The 20,389-nt window shown below is 46.5% G+C and overlaps 1 protein-coding gene across 1 annotated transcript in view; it reads right to left on the reverse strand.

Annotated features, from left to right (window-relative positions):
* Positions 1-20,389, reverse strand: part of NSD2 (nuclear receptor binding SET domain protein 2) — an 881,013-nt gene that overhangs the window by 242,833 nt on the left and 617,791 nt on the right. Inside the window, exon 15 of the mRNA XM_085642559.1 lies at positions 14,200-14,356. Within this exon, the coding sequence (XP_085498685.1) occupies positions 14,200-14,356 (157 nt within the window). The remainder of the gene's footprint in view (positions 1-14,199; positions 14,357-20,389) is intronic.

Consider the following 20,389-nt stretch of genomic DNA (forward strand, 5'->3'; position numbering starts at 1 on the left):
ACCATGCAATTGAAAAGGCATTCCCCCATGACTCCTGTTGGGGATGCCAGTTTGCATAGTACCGGCATTTGCAGTTCTGGGGAGCTGCAGAGATGTCCTGCAGGGTCTGTTGGTGTAGTTTCCACTCGTGTCACAATGTTGTGAGCCTGCTGAGTGCGTCCGAGATCGTGTTCTGTGTTACCGAACATGTTTTGCTAGGCGGCAGATTTTGTGAATTCTAGGCCATTCCCATAACCACTGTGCCGTCCTGAATAGCTGGCAAGATTGGGTGCCACCGTGCTTGTTTATATAATGCATCGTTGTGGTATTGTCTGTTGGGACAAGCACCGGCGAACGTTTTCTGGGAAGAAAGGCTTGAAGGGCTATATGGACGGCTTTTAATTTCAGCATATTTATGTAGGATTGACTAAGTCCGATGCCACTTGCCGCTTACTTGTAGCTCTTGGAGGTAAGCTCCCCAGCCCTCCAGGGACTCATCCGTGGTGATTACAAAGGGTGCCATGCTTTGATGCACAGAACGACCCACCGCGAGATTGTTAGTTTGTGCACGGCCCGACCTTTTTTGGCACCCACGTATCCAACAAAGAGCTGGTCATCCACCCAGAACTGCTGTGTACGCTGCAGATAGAATGCAAGCGCACGTTTTGGGTCCAGACAATGGAGCCTCTCCTCCTCCCTTGAAGGATGCAGAGGCAGAAAGAAGGTGGGCAAAGTGATGGTCTGCCTGATGTGTAAGGGCGTGACAACCTTTGGCAAGAAAGAAGGACGGGTCCTTAAAACCACTCGCCCGGATGAACAGAAAGGAAAGGAGGTTTGGAAGAAAGAGCCTGGAGCTCACTCACTCTCCTGGCAGAGGTGATAGCTACCAGGAAAGCCATCTTGAGAGTGAGAAGATGCAAAGGACAGGTATGAAGGGACTCGAAAGGAGCGCACATCAGATACGTGTGCGTAATGCCTTTAAGGAAACGGTTAAAAACCGGAGACTTAAAAAGAGAAGGTTGATCAAGAAGCCGGAGAAAGGCTGACCGGCGTATACCGTTTTAGTGGAGGGACGCCTGGCTGCCAAGATGACATCACAGACTTCGGGAGGAAGATCGAAAGCTGTCAACTGTCGCCGCTCAATCTCCGCGCATGGAGGAGGAGGCTGGATAGGTTCGGGTGGAGGACCGTCCCCTGCTGCTGCAGCAGAAGATCCTCCCGAAGAGGCAGACAGATTGGGGGATCGATCACCATGCTGAGTAGCTCGGGATACCAGTATCTTCGTGCCCAATCCGGAGCCACAAGGATGACTTGGGCCCGGTCGTGCCGAACCTTCTTCAGCACTCTGGGCAGAAGTGGTATAGGCGGAAAGGCGTACAACAGACCTCAACTCCACTCGCGACGAAAAGCGTCCAACGCACAGAACTGATGACATTGCGCGTTCTCTTCGGTGGCGAATAGATCTAACCAAGGCTCTCCCCACTGCTGAAAGAGACCTTGCTCTACGTCCGAGTGCAGACGCCATTCGTGATCCATCAAGCACCGGCAGCTGAATTCATCCGCCCTGGCATTCAGAAAACCTGCCAGGTGTTGAACCACCAAGGTAATGCGGTGATGTTCCAGCCATGTCCAGAAACGCAGCGCCTCCTGACATAGGGTCCAGGACCCCACCCCGCTCTGTTTGTTTCAATACCACATGGCAGTGGTGTTGTCCGTGAACACCTGCACCACACTTTCCTGGTCAGAGGGAAGGAATGCCTTCAGTGCCAGTCGGATCGTCCGAAGCTCGAAAAGATTGATATGGAGCCGGAACTCCACCGGAGACCAGAGTCCTCTGATCTCCGCCTCTCCCAAGTGGCCTCCGCATCCCAGGAGGGACGCATCCGTCACCACTGTGTGCTCCGGTTGGGGAAGGGAGAGGGATCTGCCATTGACCCAATCTTGATTCATTAGTCACCACTGCAATTGTCGTGCAGAGCCCTCCGAGATCTGGACATGGTTGCCCTGATGCTGCGCCCACTGGAACTTCAGGTCCCACTGCAGAGCCCGCATATGCCATCTGGCATGTGGCACTAGCAGGATGCAGGAGGCCATCAGTCCCAGGAGCCGGAGGATCACCCTGACTGAAACCCGGGACAGAGGCTGAAAGGTCGGAATCGTAGCCTGAATATCCCGGACTCGCTGCTCCGGAGGATAAACCCAAAACCGCGTCGAATACAGAACCGCTCCGATGAAGGGGAGCTTCTGAGAGGGACTCAGGTGCGACTTCGGCACGTTGATGGAGAACCCCAGCAAATGCAAGAGGTCGGCCGTAGTCTGAAGGTGGTGAACGACTGCCTGGGGCGAGCCTGCCTTCAACAACCAGTCGTCGAGGTAGGGGAAGACTGACACCCCCGACCTGCGCAGATAAGCTGCAACCACCGCCATCACTTTTGTGAACACCCGAGGGGCGCTGGTAAGGCCGAAGGGGAGCACGGCAAACTGAAAATGCTCCTGGCCTACCGTGAACCGCAGGTTACGCCGGTGGGCCAGCAGGACGGGAATGTGAAAATATGCGTCCTGCAAGTCCAACGCAACCATCGAGTCTCCAGGGTCTAGGGCAGCTAAGACTTGAGCCAGAGTCAGCATCTTGAACTTGTCCTTCGGAGGAAGCGATTGACATCCCGAAGGTCCAAGATAGGACGCAGGCCCCCTTTGTCCTTCTTGGGGACCAGAAAGTAGTGGGAATAACAACCACTCCCTACTTCCGGCCCAGGAACGCACTCTATGGCCCCCTTGGCCATGAGGGCCGTGACTTCCTGTCGGAGAAGAACCAAGTGATCCCCCGACATGCAGTGGCACCGAGGTGGCATAGCAGGAGGGGAGGACTGAAAGGGAAGGGAGTAACCATGGCAGATTGCCTGCAGCACCCATCTGTCTGATGTAATCTCGTGCCTGTGAGGGAGGTGGTGGCAGATCCTGCCACCCACCGGCGTGGGGAGCTCCCCGAAGCTGAGATTAGGAAGGTTTGGGGGCAGAAGCCGCGAGAGAGGAGGTGGACGGAACCGCGCGCTGGTTCCCTGACCCACCCCTGCGATAACCGCGACCCCGGCCGTGCTGGGGCTGGTTCTGCCCAGGCTTAGGTGGCAGGCACGCCCGACTGACTTTTAGTAGAAAGGCCCAAGGACTTGGCCGTAGCCCGCGAATCCTTAAAGCGCTCCAGGACACTGTCTGTCTTGTTGCCAAACAGTTGGGTGCCATCAAAGGGCATGTCCATGAGCGAGCTTTGGACATCAGGCGAAAACCCAGTCGAACGCAACCAGGCGTGACGTCGCAACACCACAGTTGTAGAAACCGTCCTGCCCAATGAACTTAGCCGTATCCTTACCCTCAGCAATTGCCCAAGAAAGGACAGCCTGCACCTCCTCAGGACACGGAGGCAACACCTGAGCAACGGCATCCCACACCGCTTGGGAGTAACGGCCCAACAAGCAGGCGGTGTTCACCGACCGCAGCCCTAAGCAGGCTGAAGGGAACAACCGCTTCCCAAACTGGTCCAGCCGTTTAGAGGCCTTATCTGGTGGGGCCGTAGGAAAAGCACTCTGACGTCAAGGCCTGAATGACCAGGCTCTCAGGCGTATGGTGAGTAGTCAAAAAGGCGGGGTCACCGGTCAGTGGCGCCTGACGACGTCTTTATTCACCGGGGCCCCCGTGGCCGACCTCGACCAAGTGCCCAAGAGGACGTCGGTAAGGGCATCATTGAAGGGAAGCAACAGCTCCGACGAAGTAGACGCCGTCTGGAGCCTCTCGGTGAGGAGGTTGGTCTTGAGGGCCACTGTGGGGAGGTCAAGATTAAGGGCCTCAGTCGCCCGACGGAGGACCATAGGGTAAGATGCCCCTTCCTCCATCGTAGGCGGGTTGGAAGCAAACCCCGGGTCAGAGGAGACATCGCGGTCGCCTGCCTCCTCAAAGTCATCCACCCAATCCTGCTCGGAGTCACATTGCCGGGCAAGAGGGTCCTCGGACCCTTCCCAGTCTTCGTCCGCCTCTGGCATACAGGGCGAAGGTCGCGGCGGCAAAGCCGGAGCCAGAGAAGGGACGAACAGCGCCTGCTGTTGTCGGACTGGCGCCGGCTCCCAATGCAGATCCCAGGCCAGAACAAAATGGTCCTGGAATCGGGGCAAGGGAGGAATAAACGGCACCCAGTGTGGCGCCAAGGGCCGAAGCCGGCAATGCCGCACCTCGTGGCGCAGGGACCGGAGCCGCTGGCGCAGGATCCTGTGGCGCCGGTGGCGGAGCCGCCGGGCCAACAGGATCTGGACACGGGACCGCAGGGCCCGAAGGTGCGCCGGCAGGAGCCCGAGGCCTAAAATGGCGGTCCATGGTAGCAAGGAATTCTTGCACCTGTTCAGGAGTCGCCGACAGACCCGGGTATGGTGGGTAGACCCGGGTATGGTGGGTAGGCCGCGGGACTCCCAGGCTCCAGGGGAGCCGCCAGGGCGAATACCCTGTCCCCCTCGTCCGCCTCCGGGCAGCGATGGGGGGACATCGCAGAGCGAACACGCCTCTTCAACTTTTTATGGCGTCGCTTACCGGAATCCGAAGGCGTCCCGGGAGCGGCCCCGGAAAGGCCCCTGGACCCGGAGCGGCGGCGTGACTAATGCCGGAACTTCAGCAACTTCCTACGCTGCTCCCGCAAGGCCTTGGGGGCCATGGCGCGACAATCCCGGCAGTCGTGGGCAGTCTCCAGGCAGTAGAGGCAAACATCATGGGGGTCCGCCACCGACATATTCCGGCGGCAGGCCCCACAAGACTTAAAGCCGGGCATCCCTACGTGCACCAGGAGAAAAGAGGAGACAAAATAGTAGTCAAAAAGTGACTAAGGTACGTGCTCAATCCGGATCTGTGCTTGCTGGCGCGGAAAAAGAAAGAACTGACGTCAGCGCGCATGGGTGGCGCCTAAGTACTCTCCGTGGCGTCATCTCGGCGCTTATGATGCTAGTGACGGACGCAGAGCTGCACGACACCACCTACTGACGCGCAGGGGTACTGCTAAGCGAAACTTTCCGGATCCAGTATGACGCCTGGGGATATTCTAAGGTAAGGAATCTATCACTAACGTGTCTCTTTCAGATGTGCTTGTTTATATAATGCATTGTTGTGGTATTGTCTGTTGGGACAAGCACCGGCGAACGTTGTATTCTGGGAAGAAAGGCTTGAAGGGCTAGATGGACTGCTTTTAATTCCAGCATATTTATGTAGGATTGACTAAGTCCGATGCCACTTGCCACTTACTTTTAGCTCTTGGAGGTAAGCTCCTCAGTCCTCCAGGGACGCATTCGTGATGATCACAAAGGGTGCCAGCGTGTGCTTGAGACAGCCCTACTGACAGATGAATCTTGTCTACCCACCACTGCAAAGCTTTTGGAATTCGTGGGGTTACATTGACAATGTCGTTGAACGAGTCTTTGGATTGAGTCCACTGCTTGTCCAGTTCCTCTTGGACAGGTCGCATTTTGAGGTGACGAATGGGATTAGTTATGCATGACAACATCATTCCCAAGAGTGACTTTTATAATTGGACTGAAAGAGACTTTCTTCTTATGGATGCAGCTACCATGAGAAGTCGTCGTTGCTGTTCTTCCGCAGGATACGCTTTTAAGCACACCGTGTCTAGCTTGGCTCGATGGGTTCTCTTTGGACTTTTCCAGACTGAGAGTGAGACCCAATTGGCGGAAAAGATCTGTGCAGGCTGGAGTTGATGCTCGTGCTGCTGACTCTGAAGGTGCCTGTAATAATCAGAAGGAGCCGATGAGTGAAGTTCAACTGCCACTTTATTCAGGCCATCCGCTCTCTCTCTGGCAAGCGGTATTGTAACATTCCATGGTGAACTCCAGGTGATACCAAGGTAAGGGGGAAGGAGGGGGTGGACGGAAGGTACCAAGGTGGGAGTAAAAGGGGTAGATACAACACATCTCCTTACCCACATAACAGAACCATAGGAACAGGATAGAACATTACATAGCTACACTGTCCCCCTCCATAATGACCGAACTTATTCCGGCCACCCGCTCTCTCACTGGCAAGCGGTATGTCAACATTCCACGGTGAGCTCAGGAGATACCGAGGTAAAAGGAAAGGAGGGGGTGGACGGAAGGTACCAAGGTGGGAGTAAAAGGGGAAGATACAACACATCTCCTACCCACATAACAGAACCATAGAAACAGGATAGAACATTACATAGCTACTCTGTCCCCACTCCATACATGACCGTCCTCCAACTCATTTTTCCCCTTGTTCTTAATCTTTTGTGGAAGGAAAAATGTACTCTGTCCCACTTGTCCCCTTGTGGGTTTCTTTATCGACACAGTATCATTGACATTAGTTTTTAAATCCTTCACACCATGTTTCTTATCATACCATCCTTTGTAGCGGGATTGATGTTGCTGAACTTTAATCTGACTTTCTGATATGTCATAAACAACGGTCTTACCCCCATCCAGCTAGAGAGGGTACAGCTTGGTGCCAGGTTCCCTCCCTCTCAAAACGACAAAGGGAGAGATACCAGTTACCAAGTTGGGTGCCGTGTGGTAAGCCCACAAACAGTCTCTCAGGGAATTGTCTACGTTGAACCCACTAGACATTGCCAGTTGAATATGTTCTTTAATCATACGGTTCATCCTCTCCACTAACCCATTAGCTTTGGGACAGTAAAGCGCCGTTTTCTCATGTTTGATGTTAAGGTTCTTTAAAAAGGTCATCATTTCCTCCGATGTAAATTGCACTCCATTGTCAGTCACTAACATAGATGGTTGTTGTTGAAGGGGTGAATTTGACATTGACCCAGTGAGAAGTGTAGTCCACCAGGACAAACATGAACCTTCTCTGTGGACCCAAGGCATCCATGGGGCCAATTATGTCCATGGCCAATTTAGTCCAAGGAATTACTGGTACCTCCACTGGGGAAAGAGGAACCTTATGTAAGGTCTTTATTTTGTCACTTTTGGCACAATTATAGCAGTCCTTGACCTTTAATTCAACCCTTGAATCCATCTTTGGGAACCAAAAACTGTTCCTCACTTTACTTTTGGTGAAGCTCCTCCCTAAGTGGCCTTTATGGGCAAGGTCTATTATTCTGTCTCTTAGGGCTTCAGGTGGCACAATTTTAGTATTGCGGTAAATTTTGTTTTCATGAATGGAAAGTTCATTTGCAACTTCCCAGAATTCCTTTAAACCATCTCCGACATCACAACATTTGTCAGGCCAACCATTTATAATTAGACATTTAAGTGCCTTCATATTGAAATCCTTCTCCATTTCAATGTTCCATTCCTCCTTGGAGAAGGAGAGAAGGTGAATCGAAAGAATGGGAGTATCCAAAGGGTCTTCCTCAAAGTTGGCCGTTATAGGCGATCTGGATAAATAGTCTGCAAGAACGTTATCCTGACCAGGGAGGTACTCAATCCTAAAGCTAAATTTCTCTAGCCCTAGAATCCATTTAGCTATTCTAGGGGACTCACAAATTACATTCTTGGATGAAAAGATGTGCGTTAGAGGTTTATGATCCGTGCGGACTGTAAACTTACTGCCCCAAAGAAAAAACTTGAAATGATTAATGGCCCAGTAGCAAGCCAAAGCTTCCCTTTCAATTACGGAATAGTTCCGTTCAGGTTGGCTTAAGGTGCGGGAGGAAAAGGCAATAATAGTTTCACCACCTTCCCCTTTCTGAGTCAGTGTTGCCCCAAGACCTTTGTTGGATGCATCAGTACATAAGATGGTTCTTTTCCTGTGGTCAAAAGGGCCCAGCGCACGTGAGCCAATTATTTCTCTTTTTAAGTTAGTTACAGAGTCAGAGTGTATCTCTTCCCATACAAATTCACTTTTTTTCCTTAGCAGTTCTCGTAAAGACTCACATTTTTCTGAAAATCTAGGGATGAACTTGGCCATATACTCAACCAGCTCTAAAAAGGATTTGAGCTCCTCCTTGTTTGTGGGGAAAGGAGCGTTTTCCACTGCTTGAACTAAGCTAAGTTTAGGTTTGATCCCTTCAAAGGAAAGATTGTGACCCAAATAATCCACTTCCGTGACTTTGATCTTACATTTTTCCTTTTTGAGAGTTAATCCAGAATTCGACAGCCTAGTACACACCATCCTAAATATGGAGTCATGTTCCTCTGCATCAGCTCCATAGACTAAAACATCATCTTGGAAACACATGCTGTTCGGAATTCCTTCCAGTACCTTTTGCATCATTTTTTGGAAGACAGCAGCTGCCGAAGCAAGGCCGAAGGGCATCCTCCTAAACATATATGTACCGAAAGGGTGGAAAATGCCGTTAGTGGCCTAGAATCCGGGTGAAGATCCACTTGATAATAGGCCATGGAAAGGTCTATGACAGAAAAAAACTTGGCCTTACCCATAGTACGAAGCATTTCATTGATGTTAGGAAGAGGGAAGCGTTCGATCCAAATGTTTTCATTAAGGCTACGTAAGTCAATGCAAAGGCGAATGCCTTGTCCATTAGCTTTTGAAGCTATGACAATGGGAGATAACCACTCCGATGCGTCAATTGGGTGAATGACGCCTAGATGGCAGAGTTTGTCAAGCTCATCTTTTAATGGCTGTCTTAAGAGTAAAGGAACTTGACGAGTTTTATGTACCACAGGTTTTGCTACTTGTCTAATTTTTATTTTGTGCTGGTAGTGTTTCAACAACCCCAGATCATTAGAGAAGAGGTGGGGAAATTCGTCACAGAGGGGTGATTCCCCTTTAGTTTCTTTGACCAAATTGACCTGATCCTTGCTATTGGGGTCAAGAATAATACCAAGTTCTCTCTGGCGACACCACCCAAGAAGATTTGAACCTGAACTGACAAGGTAAACCTTACCCACCGTGGTTCTCCCTTTAAAATTAATTTGTGTCTCCACCATTCCCACTAACGGAATAGGGTCTTTGGTATATCCATGGGGTGTAATATCAGGTTTAGAAATAAGCATACTTGGTTCTCCTTTGATTTTCCTAAAATCTTCCATGTTTAACAGGGTAAATGGTGAACAGGAGTCTGCGAACATTTCGATAGATTTGTTATTGATTAAAATACTGCATGTGGGGTATTCAGTGAAATTACTACCACAAGAACTCTTTACTTGGAACACAAATCTAATCTGGTCTTCGCTGGTTTCATTGATGGCTTTAACTTGGCTGCTGTCGCTGTCCCTGCATACTCTAGCTAAATGTTCTCGTCTGTTACATTTCGTACAGTGAGCATTACGAGCTGTGCATATAGGATTGTTAGCTAGGTGATTACTACTCCCACATCTATAGCATTTGAGGTCAGCATGTTCTCTTTGAAACTTGTTGGATGACTCTCCCTTATTTCTGACTTTCGCAAAATTTTTATAAGGAGCCTCAACCTGAACAGCTGCAACCACTTCCTCAGATATTTTAATTTCCTTCATACACTTAGCAGTGTGCTCAATAGACTGAGCAATGGAAATCGCTTCTTCCAGCGAAGGATTTTTCGACAGCAATTTCTCTTGGATCTTACTATTGCTTGTGCACGTCACCGATTGGTCACGTATTAATGAGTCATTGAGATCCCCAAAATCACATCTTTGAGTGAGACCTCTCAAATTGGCAATGTAGTTTTTTACAGATTAATTTTTCCCTTGTGACCTGCTGAAAAATTTGTGACGTTCTAGAACCACATTTATTTTGTCCCCAAAATGATTTCCTAACTTCAGCATAGTTATTTCATACACATCTAGGTCATCTTCCTCATCCAACTCTGGTTCTGGGAGAGTTTCGTACACTTTACGACCATGAACTCCAATATTGTGTAAGAGAATATGCTGCTTACGTAAAGCAGAAAACCTTTCCCCACCCATAGCAATTAAATAGGACTCAAAAAGCTTGGTCCATTCCTTCCAATGGATATCAGGATCTCCACAATCATTCAGAAATGAAGGGGGTTGACATATCCCTGGAGTACCCATTGTTGAGGAAATTTAAAAATATAGAATGGAACTAGAGAGGAAAAAATGAAAAAATAACACCAGACGTCCCAGGCAAGAGGGAGTAGAAATAATATGCACAGAGAAGTTGGTAAAATTGCAGGCAGAACTCAATAAAGATAACCTAAATCTCACACCACCAATTCCTGGATAAATTGTAATAAACGTGCATCACTTTGACCAAGAGGCAAGAGTTCCTATACTGCCAGACCCAAAAATAGTACAAATGCAGGCAGTAAATAAGGTGAATTTAACTTAACATCCACCACCAGTTCCAGGAATAAATGCAGTTGGCGCTATTACCAATAACGCATCTCAGAGACAAGTTCCATTAATGTCAGAACAGAATAAAAATAGCAACAAAATCGGCTGAATGCAATCGTAAAAATGCTGTTTGGCATTCAACCCCCAGCTGGAAACGGTAAAGTAATTTGCGCTACACCAACCTCGACAGCAAACTGAGGGGAAGCATTCCCAAAAGAATGATAAAGAGGCTTGAACCGCGCATCAGTAGTAGCAGAATTCTTTGTTACACGCGCTGATGTCCACTCGGATTGCTGCAGCGACTACCCCCCGCCGCTGGGGGGCGAGAGCCGGTATGCGCAAGTCCGATAGCATAAATACCTTCATAGAACCAGGCACCAGGACCCTACGGAGAACACGATCAACTCCGCCCGCTTGTGGGCGTGAGGAGACGTCGTCATCCGCGACTGCCGTCCGTCCAGAGCACCACCACAGTCAACATGACAGGAGGCTCAGAAAGAAAGGAATTTATGTCAGTTGGCATGGGTGGGGTTTATTAAATGAATGAAATAAACATTTATGAAATGAAATAAACATTTATAGAGCAACACAGCTACCCTGAGGCATCCCAGCGCTGTTTGCGGAAGCGAAATGAGACAACACCTCTACTAAACAGTGATTTTGAATAGCCAGATTTTAAGTACTTTCCTGAAAGACAGATGGTTGGTTTCCTAACGCATGTGGGGGGGGGGGGAGAGCATTCAACAGCCTAGGTGCATTATAGGAGAAGGAGCGGCTGTTTCTTGCTCTCTTTATTTTTGGTACTGTTGCGAGCAACATGTTCACAGAGTGGAGGCTTCTGTTAGGGTGGTAGGGGATGATCATAGATTGATTGATCCCTGGTCCCTTCCCCCCCGAAAGACTTATGGGTAATACAGAGTGCTTTGAATTTGATTCTTTCTGATATTGGTAGCCAGTGTAGAGTTTTTAAAGCAGGTTTGGCCGATTGCCGATAAGGGAAACCCAGGAGCAAACGGGCTGCACAAATCTGAATGATCTGTAATCTGGTTGTCGTGGCCTTAGGAGCTCCTGGATAAAGTGCATATCCGTAGTCCATTTGTGAGAGAATCAAAGCCTGGACCATTATCCTTCTTGCCAGGAACAGGAGGCGAGGGAGAACTTTCCGAAGCATCCTCATGGTGCCAGAGCATGTCGCAGACAGTTTGGCTGTTTGGTATCCATAAGTCAGGGAGCGATCCAGCCACATGCCCAGACTTTTTGATGGTGGGGCAGGGCCAAAACAATTTGGCAAAGTAACTATGTTAGAAGTTGCCTAGGAGCATGAGCTCCGTCTTATCTCCGTTCAATTTTAAACATGAAAGCGCCATCCATTTGGCAACCTCCTCTAAGCAAGGGCCTAAGCTTGCAGATGTGTTTTGTGGGCGGTTTAAGGCCATGACAAGTTGTGCGTCATCGGCGTATTTGACAATTTTTGTACCAAATGGTTGGACTATCTCAGTCAGTGGCCTCATGTATATATTGAATAACGCGTGGCTCAGAGGGGATCCCTGAGGCACACCGCAGCTGAGGGCCAAACGCTTAGACAAAACTTCTCCTTCGAAGACCTGAAAGGATCTGTCTTCTAAGAAGGATTGTAGCCAAGTAACAACACCCCCCTGACACTCCATATCTCCTGAGTCTGCGAATCAAGATATCATGATTAACTGTGTCAAATGCGGCGCTGAGATCCAGGAGAACAATAGCGGCTACACCACCCTGAACCAGGATCCTCCTGGACTCTTCAGCCACCACTAGGAGTGCAGTCTGTCCCATGTAGTTATTTGATTCTAGAAACTCAGATAACACTGAGTTAACATGTCTCTCCAAGATTTTGCTAATTACTCAGAGGAGGGAAATAGGCTGATAGTTCCCCAAGGTCCCTGGGTCCAGGTTGGGTTTTTTAACAATGCTTTTACCATGGCACATTTCCATGACAAAGGAACCACTCCCGAGGAGATGGAAGTTTTGATCAGTTATTGAGTTACTGGGAGGATTGTACCCGTCGCTAATTTCAGAACATGGGGGTTGGGGGCTGGATCCCTAGGTGATCCTGATTTAACCCGGGCCAGAATGGGTTCTAGAGAATTAGGATTCAGAAGAGGGTTATGATCCAACGTTGCTTGCATACCCGGGGGTTGCGTATCCGTAGAATACAGGTCATTGTGAACGGCTGTGCACGGAAATTTAAGATATATGTCATGAATCTTCTTGTAGAAGAATTTAGCCAGGTTTTTGTAACGAGTGAGAGCACCGTCTGTGATAGCTTCTGGTGCCAGAGTTTTAATGAGAGTTTTAGAAATGCAGAAGATTTCCCGATGTGCGTTAGAGGCAAAAACTATTTGATTACCAATAGTACGCAGCTTGTGCCCTTTTAATTTCGATTTGGTAGATTTTAATACTCGCCCTATATTTTTGTTTACTGGGTGCTGCATAGTCCTTTCTCCATTCTCTTTCTAACTTTTTACATGCTTGTTTAAGTTCGAGAAGCTTCGGAGAATACCATGGTGAAATCTTAGATCTGGCTTTTTTGAGGCATGATTGTTTAGGGAGAGCATGATCTAGCGAGAGCTCGATCCATTTGTTAAACATATTAATGGCCACAGTCGGGTTTGAATCTTTGGAGGGTGTGTTGGTATCCAGAGCTGAGATCCACTGTTCGAGGGCAAGTTTGGCCCATGGACGTTCCTGCGTATTAATCTTGTTAAATAAGGTTGGTGGCCCCGTAGTGGCCCATGAGAGGGACATCAAAAAATGATCTGACCATGGACGTTGCATTGGAGCCCCTACTGAAAGTTCTTCAATGTTAGTGAAGATCAGGTCCAGGATATGGCCTTTAAAGTGAGTACCTCCAGACACTTTTTGATTGAACTGTAGCACTCAAAGGTTTTCAATTAATTCAGAGATGACAGAATTATTTGAGTCGTCTAAGTGCAGATTAAGGTCTCCCAAATCCGTGAAATTGAAAGGAGAACTAGCTAAGTGGGCAACCGTTTCGCTAAAAGCTTTGAGAAACTGTCCCAATGTTCCAGGGGGACGGTAAATCAATAATCCTGAAAATGTTCGGGTAGGTGAAAAGCTGATTGAGAACGCCAAGTCATCACAATTGGGTAGTGGGTCAGTTGTGATGCGGCAATTGGACCGATCTTTGTATAAAATGGCTATTCCTCCCCCTTTACCGCTTTTGCTGTCTAATCTTTGGATAAGATAGCCAGAAGGAAGAGTTTGCACAAGAATTGGATCAGAGTCACTAGTAAGCCAGGTTTCTGTTAAGAATAGTGTGCCAGGGAGCTCATCTTGTAAGAGCATGGAAATTTCTGTTGCATGTTTTGGCAAGGATCTACAATTCAAAAGGAACATTCTATAAAGAGCGTGTTCCTTATCTACAGAATGAACTTTAAGCGATGGTGTAAATATAAACGAACAATATGGACAGGAATGAATAATCTTGGATGGGCTTAAAGAATGAGAAAAATTTTCACATGACTTACCTTTGAGGGAATAGATACACTCAGGGACATAATCACGTATACCTGTAGTAAAAAGGGCAGGGTCTCTGGCCCCTGGTCCCGTCCGTGCGCAGACGGGCTTGCCTTTGGTGCGCCAGCTGCGAGCATCCGCTGCTCGCCACGGAAGTTGTTGCCTTATGAAGGCTTATACCCGACACACCGGACTTGTGCCAGAAGTGATAAGCGGTGCTGCACGACACCACCTACCAGCGCACAGGAGAACTGATTAAAGGTTTCTGGATCTAGTCTGACACTAGGGAATATTCACAAGGTGAGGAATCTGCAGCTAGATGTATCCATCAGAAATTAAGAATTTGTGGTCGCATGTTAAGTGCAGGTACTCTTTGTATGCTCACATTGTTTTTGATACTTTTCGTAATGTTTTATCTATGTATTTTGAATTATTTGTTTAAACAAACCTGTAATTTCCCAATTTCACCCAGATAATGTCTTGAAAGTGAAGTTTCTTTCCGGCCTTACAATCATTGCAGTACCAACTCCCATCCGGCATTTCAATGTTCAAACAATCTGGATGAAATGCGGCTGGACAAGACTCGCAGCACAAAAGGTTACCACCTGCATAAAAGAAATAATTTTGTTAAAGTATGCTACAGATGCATCAAAACATCCAGTAAATCTACAACTAACACTAAATTGGAAAGGGGATCTTAACTAGTTTGTGTATTTCACAGATACAAGTTTAATGGCATACGTTCCCTGAAATTACAACTGCCATCCTTAGGAGAACAATTATTCACTAGGTAGAGTGTGCAAGTAACTCAATTAACAATTTGAAAAAAAACTACTTTCCTGAAGCATGGATGTGGTTTTGCACATACTCTCTCTCACACTTAAAAGAAGCTCGTCCCTGAAGAGGCAACATTTTACCAGCTCACACAGGTAGAAACAATTTGCATCACCCATCAGTCGTAAGGTGGTAGGCTCCAAAAACATAAAAATCTGTTTCCCATTGACCCAATACTATGGACATTAAATGGGCTGAATCAATTGAGTGTATATATATATATATATATATATATATCACAGAGTACAAATGCACATATGCCACACGTGTGGGGAGGAGCCATGACTCGCGACAAGCAAACCTCAAATGGGAAATGATGACATCGCCTTACTCCATAATGGTACAAAAAATAGCCTAATACATTCTGATCAAATGACCATATTGTGTTTGTCATAACATTTGTGCGGGCTTGCTACAGACTGCATTTGTAATCTACACTTCTATACTTTAATATTAGAACGGGCATTATGTTTGATCATGACTGGATAGCTTTTCTGTCTACTTCACGGAGCTACCCCTAATTCAATAGTTTTGTTCCCTGTTCTCGAATGTGTGCTGCCTCAGGAGCATTTAAAGTTTCACAATTGTTTGTGACTGAGTGTATTCTTCCACTGATGACATCAGGGAACTATTTTCTTTATCACCACCTTAATTTGTTATTTAGTATTCCTGAGATTCCAAACCCTGTTCTTTTATCTCTCCCTACTTGATTTAGAACGTTCTTTCCCTCACATCCCCATCCCTTACTTAATTCAGCTTTCGCCCCAGGCATGGAACAGAACCCGTTGTTTGGGGTTTCTGAAATGTGGCTCTCAAAATGATAGTTGAGGGAGAAACTGGATTATTTGTGAAGCTAACCCCATCGGAGGCCTTTAACATTATAGTAGATGAAATTCTGCTCAACAGACTCTGCTCGACAGACAGATCCTCACGGCACAGACTGACGATAAGACTGTGGCCGGAACAAGTTCTTTACAGACAAGTAGATAATGGACGGGGGAGTTAGGTATCCAGTCTTCATTTAGGCTTCGTGACCAGCAGTGCGCCTAAGGGTCCATGTCTTTATACCATATTATTTAACTGGTTACCTGAAGCCCCTTTCTTACACCTTTAAAAATATCTTACTCTTCTTTAATAATAAGAGGACAAGACTGGCGGTGTATGTGAGGGTTTCTATGGATCTTACTTCTAGCCTCTCTTTTCAAAGTGTTGCTGAAACTGTCAAAAATGGATGGGCCAGATTAGTCTACAGCTAAAAAATGATCTAGGAGCTTGCTATTTTTCTGTAAGGGATAAGAACATAATGCTATCTTCTTGCTCAGAGAACACTGGATTATCAAATCAATTCAGCTGTAAAAGTATCTTATTCAACCGGGCAAAAGTAAACCCATAATGGTTGTTTTTTAATCTGTGATAAGGCACAGGTGGTGGGTGCAATTAACAAATGCCCAGCACGCTACTGCAAAGCTCTACAGGGCAGACCTCCTGCTTCACAACTTGATCTCCTGCAATAGGCACAGAATAATACAGGGTATGGACATCAAGAGAAGAAATCACATCTCTGCAGCCAGTGAAGAGTAAAGAAAGGATTGCCTCCAAGTTAGTTTGGTGGTCTTTAAGCACATCCTGAAGCAGACTCCTTTGTACCCCGTTCACCATTATTTGTATTAATGATACTTCCAAAACCTTAGAAGTTACTATTTATTTCTGATGGATATCCCATGTTTTAAACTGCTCTTTAACGAGTGGGAATATCCTTCTCGTTTCAGGGCCTACAGTACTCAGCGTAAAAAGGTGAAAGTGTTTTTAGGTTTCGCCTCCACAGCGCGTAAGCTGTGCTTATGAAATCTGTTGTATTAAATATATCTTTAAAGGGCCTTCATTTCTTATTGATCCTTGTGCTCGTCACTTTACATTTCCTCATTTCTATTGGTTGTAGGAGTCTATTTTCTGTTCTTCCTGTGTGTTTCTCTTATCACTTTCCCATCAGCAAAGCACTGTGTTAATCTGCTTTGGTGAAATTTCTTTCTCAAGCAACAATTAGAAAAACAAAATTAAAGCAAGAGCCATACTCTTGCTTTAAAGCTACAGCGCTGCCAGAGTGCAGTGGACAGCGCGAAAAAAATCAGGATTAATTAAATGAGCTATGATATCCCTTTTGTGTCGCTTACGTTTCCAGGTCACTTGTGACAGTGCAACAAAAGGACAGAAAAGAAAGGTCAGTCAAGCGGCATTTTTGTATTTCCCTTCTGCTTCACGATATGATAGTGGAATGAACAGTGGCTGGTGTTATAAGACGTTAACACGTACACGCCCCTTGCTGACGTCGGTGGCAGAGTGTTGTAAGTAAGAAAGCAAGATACTTCTAGTTAAGTTACATGTAGGTTTATGCAAGGCACAGCTGAGCGCACACCTCGCCAGCTGACCAGACCATCAACTGACAAGAGTAGAACACTCTGGTACAAGTTAGAACACTCACAGGTATTCTGGGAGGCTAAGGAGGTAAAAACACTAAGGAAGGGCTAATGACCAGTGTCAGACATATTACATGAAGAATCAATATACAACATATCTTCCTCCTTTACAGAGAAAAAGAAATAAATAAACAAACCATAAAAATGAAGCTTAAAATATGGGAGACAACAACAATTATCATTAAGAAAGATAGGAGGTCTACGACGTCTTGAACTATTGTTAGTTTGAAGGCAAAGATTGTAAATGTGAAGTGCGAAGTGAGACACAACACTCAAAAAAACTAATAGGCATCACCACTACCTACTCCCCTTAGACTGACAAAAACAGGAAAAGACTGTCCACTCTCTTAAATCTGTTTCCGACCACCAACATTTTCCGCTCTAAGTTGAAGATGAACAACACAACATACGCCTCCGTGCTTTACAGATACTACAGTCTTAGATACTCTTCGAGAACTCCAGACTTCGGTACTCTTCAAGATTTGTAAGTGCAGTATCGCATGTGATGTTATGAGATTTAATTTTAACTTGAAGTTTTCTCTCTTCATAAGATGGACACATAGTCTTCGTTGTGACTAGCTTTGTCTAGTTCTGGGACCATTGCCATGGTTATGGGCCTCCACTTAGTTCTAGTTCTGGAACATTTGTCCATCCTTGGTGTTAGCACTGGGACCTTTGTCCCCGTTTTTGGACTTTCTGTCCAGGCTCTCCATCTTGGTACTGGGACAGTCATTCCACTCCTCCTTCCGGGAGGGGCCTAGTCCCCTCTGGTCAACCATTGTCCATTCTTTGTTTTTTGGAAGGACCTTTGTCCCCTCATGGTTCTGGGACCAGTCTTTGCCCCCATCTGTATCTGGTTCTGGTGTCTCCAAGCTGATCTTAAGCGTTTTGCCCCCAATATGGGCTGTCAGAAATGTTCCTGCTTTTAGTTCCCTGGTACTGAGTGTTTCCATCTCATTTGTAGTTTTGTTTACCTGGTGCTACGTAACCTAGAAGTGTTCTTTGTTTTCTTTTTTTAACTTCAATGGCACTAGGTCATTCCAACACCCTTATGAACACGTCTTTAAGTACCGTGTTTACCGGCATGATAGCCTCTCCATTTTCTGGTTAAATCAGAATTTATCAACGTGGCAGGCATTGGGTATTACAAAGTCATACACCTGCAGCAAATCTCTCTATTTCCCTGTGTGTACGATAACACAGATTTCATGAAAATAAAATACCTCATAGTCCACAAGGTGACACTCTTGTCAAAAGTTTCACACAGTTACAGACTTTAAACACACTTACGAGTGCACACGCCATCCAATTCATTGTTGTTCCTAAGTTCAACCTCCAAGAACTATGCCATTTGATTTGAACCATGAGTGAACACTTTAGTATATGATAGAAAAATGAAGTCAGGTCCCTTGACAAAACGTGTGCAGAAAGCAGGTAAAGGTGCTTTTTATTTTTTTTAATGTGAAGCTCCATGGCAACAATGAAAGCGTCAGACTCTTACAAGCCCATAGCGTAACTTGCGGAATGTTTTTTCTTCCGAAAGTACACAGGCATCAGACAGGCAGCGCTTGTGCTTTTGTCACCCTTAGATTTCGCTGCGTATATTCAGAGAGTAAGTTTAAAGCAAGAGTTCGCTTACCAAATACGTTCCTGCTTCACAACAGAGAGATTAGAGATGGGCACGATGACGCTGGTTTGCATCGTGTTGCCGTAAGCCTTTTAATAAGAAGCAACAAAATGGCTGCCTGGCGTGGCGTTGTGTAATTTCACGTTGCACGATGACGCGCTCTGAGAGAGTTGCTGTGCCAACGCACTGCACCTTGGCAACAATGAGAGGCTTCCTCGAAACGCTGCTTCCTAGCAACACACGGTGCCGGAATAGCGCGTGCGGAGAAAGGCGCGTGCAGCTTGAAACGGACTAATAAGGTACGGTGCAGAAATGGCGCAGAAACTGACTCAGCGGTACCTGCGACAAATTTCTCCAAGTTTCTTTACTTCTGCTCCATCGGAATTTGTACCACAGGATGACAGCAGCTGGGATCGGAAATGTGGGCTACTCTTTCCTTTCCTGTTCTTTTTTTTTTCCACTTTCTTGCAGCAATGAGTTTATGGCCAGTGCTCGCAATTGATTTCGTTGCGCTTCTTTAGTTTGTCTTGTTATGACAGCAACAGAGAAAACTTGCAGTGGTTTCCAATTTCTTTTACCTTGCTTCGTGCTGCAGTCTTGGGTTCTTGGTGTGAGGCGCTGCCAGTAATCAGCTATTGACTCACAGTTTGGACAGGTATTCGCTTCTTCTTTTCTTAGCTTAGTTTCCTTAGAGTTAATCTTCTGTTTTCACACATTTCTAAAATTTCTATCTACTTGTAGCCACGTTACTGGCAGTAAATAGGTGACTGCCTGGGGTTCTTAGTGCGAGGTGCTGTCAGGGATCAGTAATTGACTCACGGTTGGTGAAAGTAACTTTTCTTGGTTTAGTTTCTTTTGACTTTCGCATCGTTTGTCCGGTTTCTTTGATCACGTTACTGGCGGCAGATAGGTGGACCGCAGATCTGAGATCTCCTTTGTCCTCTCACGGCACTGATTCAAGGGCACTCCGACCCCCCCTCTGGTCCTGGGACCTCCTTTGTCCTCGCCCAGTCCTGGTTCTACCGGTCCTAGGACTTCTTTGGTCCTAGGGACATCCTTAGTTCCCTTCTAATTCTGCCGATCCTGGGACTACATCTGACCTCTCCCGGTCTTAGTTCTGGACTCACTCCCTCAGTCCTTCATTTTGAATTTGATTTTGAGTTTGAGACCCAGTTCTTTTTCCAAATTAGGTGCAGCTTTTGCTTGCAATATTTTCTCCAGATAAATATTTAAATACCAATTGCCACTTTCCAATTTTCCAGTTGCATTTCCTCTCCAGAGATACACAGTCTTTCTGTACCTTTGCACGGTGGCATCTCTTTTTATAGTGTCTCATAGCACAATTCTCATAGTTATGATCCCACTTCGCTTTGGTTTGTTTCATAGAAAACACGTACTGCCTACACTTAAAATGCTTCCAAAAATCACTAGATGTCACTCTTGTCACAGAAATCAAAAACTTAAGGCTAATTAACCGATGTACGTTTTGCTGTAATGGTTATGGACGCTTTGTCCGCACACAAGTCTCTGTGCACAAAGGGCATTTCCTCAAAGTTCCACACAACGCAGACGGGCGTAGTTTCTCTCAGGATATGGCAACAGTATATAAATACATGTAGTCGCTTAACTTTACTTTAGGTATGGAGTTGAGAGAGGGCAGCAACTAGCAAATCGGAGCGCAACACATTGTGGCATACGAAAGT

The sequence above is a fragment of the Triturus cristatus genome, chromosome 2_2 (assembly GCF_964204655.1).
Source record: "Triturus cristatus chromosome 2_2, aTriCri1.1, whole genome shotgun sequence".
In the NCBI taxonomy this organism is placed as follows: domain Eukaryota; kingdom Metazoa; phylum Chordata; class Amphibia; order Caudata; family Salamandridae; genus Triturus; species Triturus cristatus.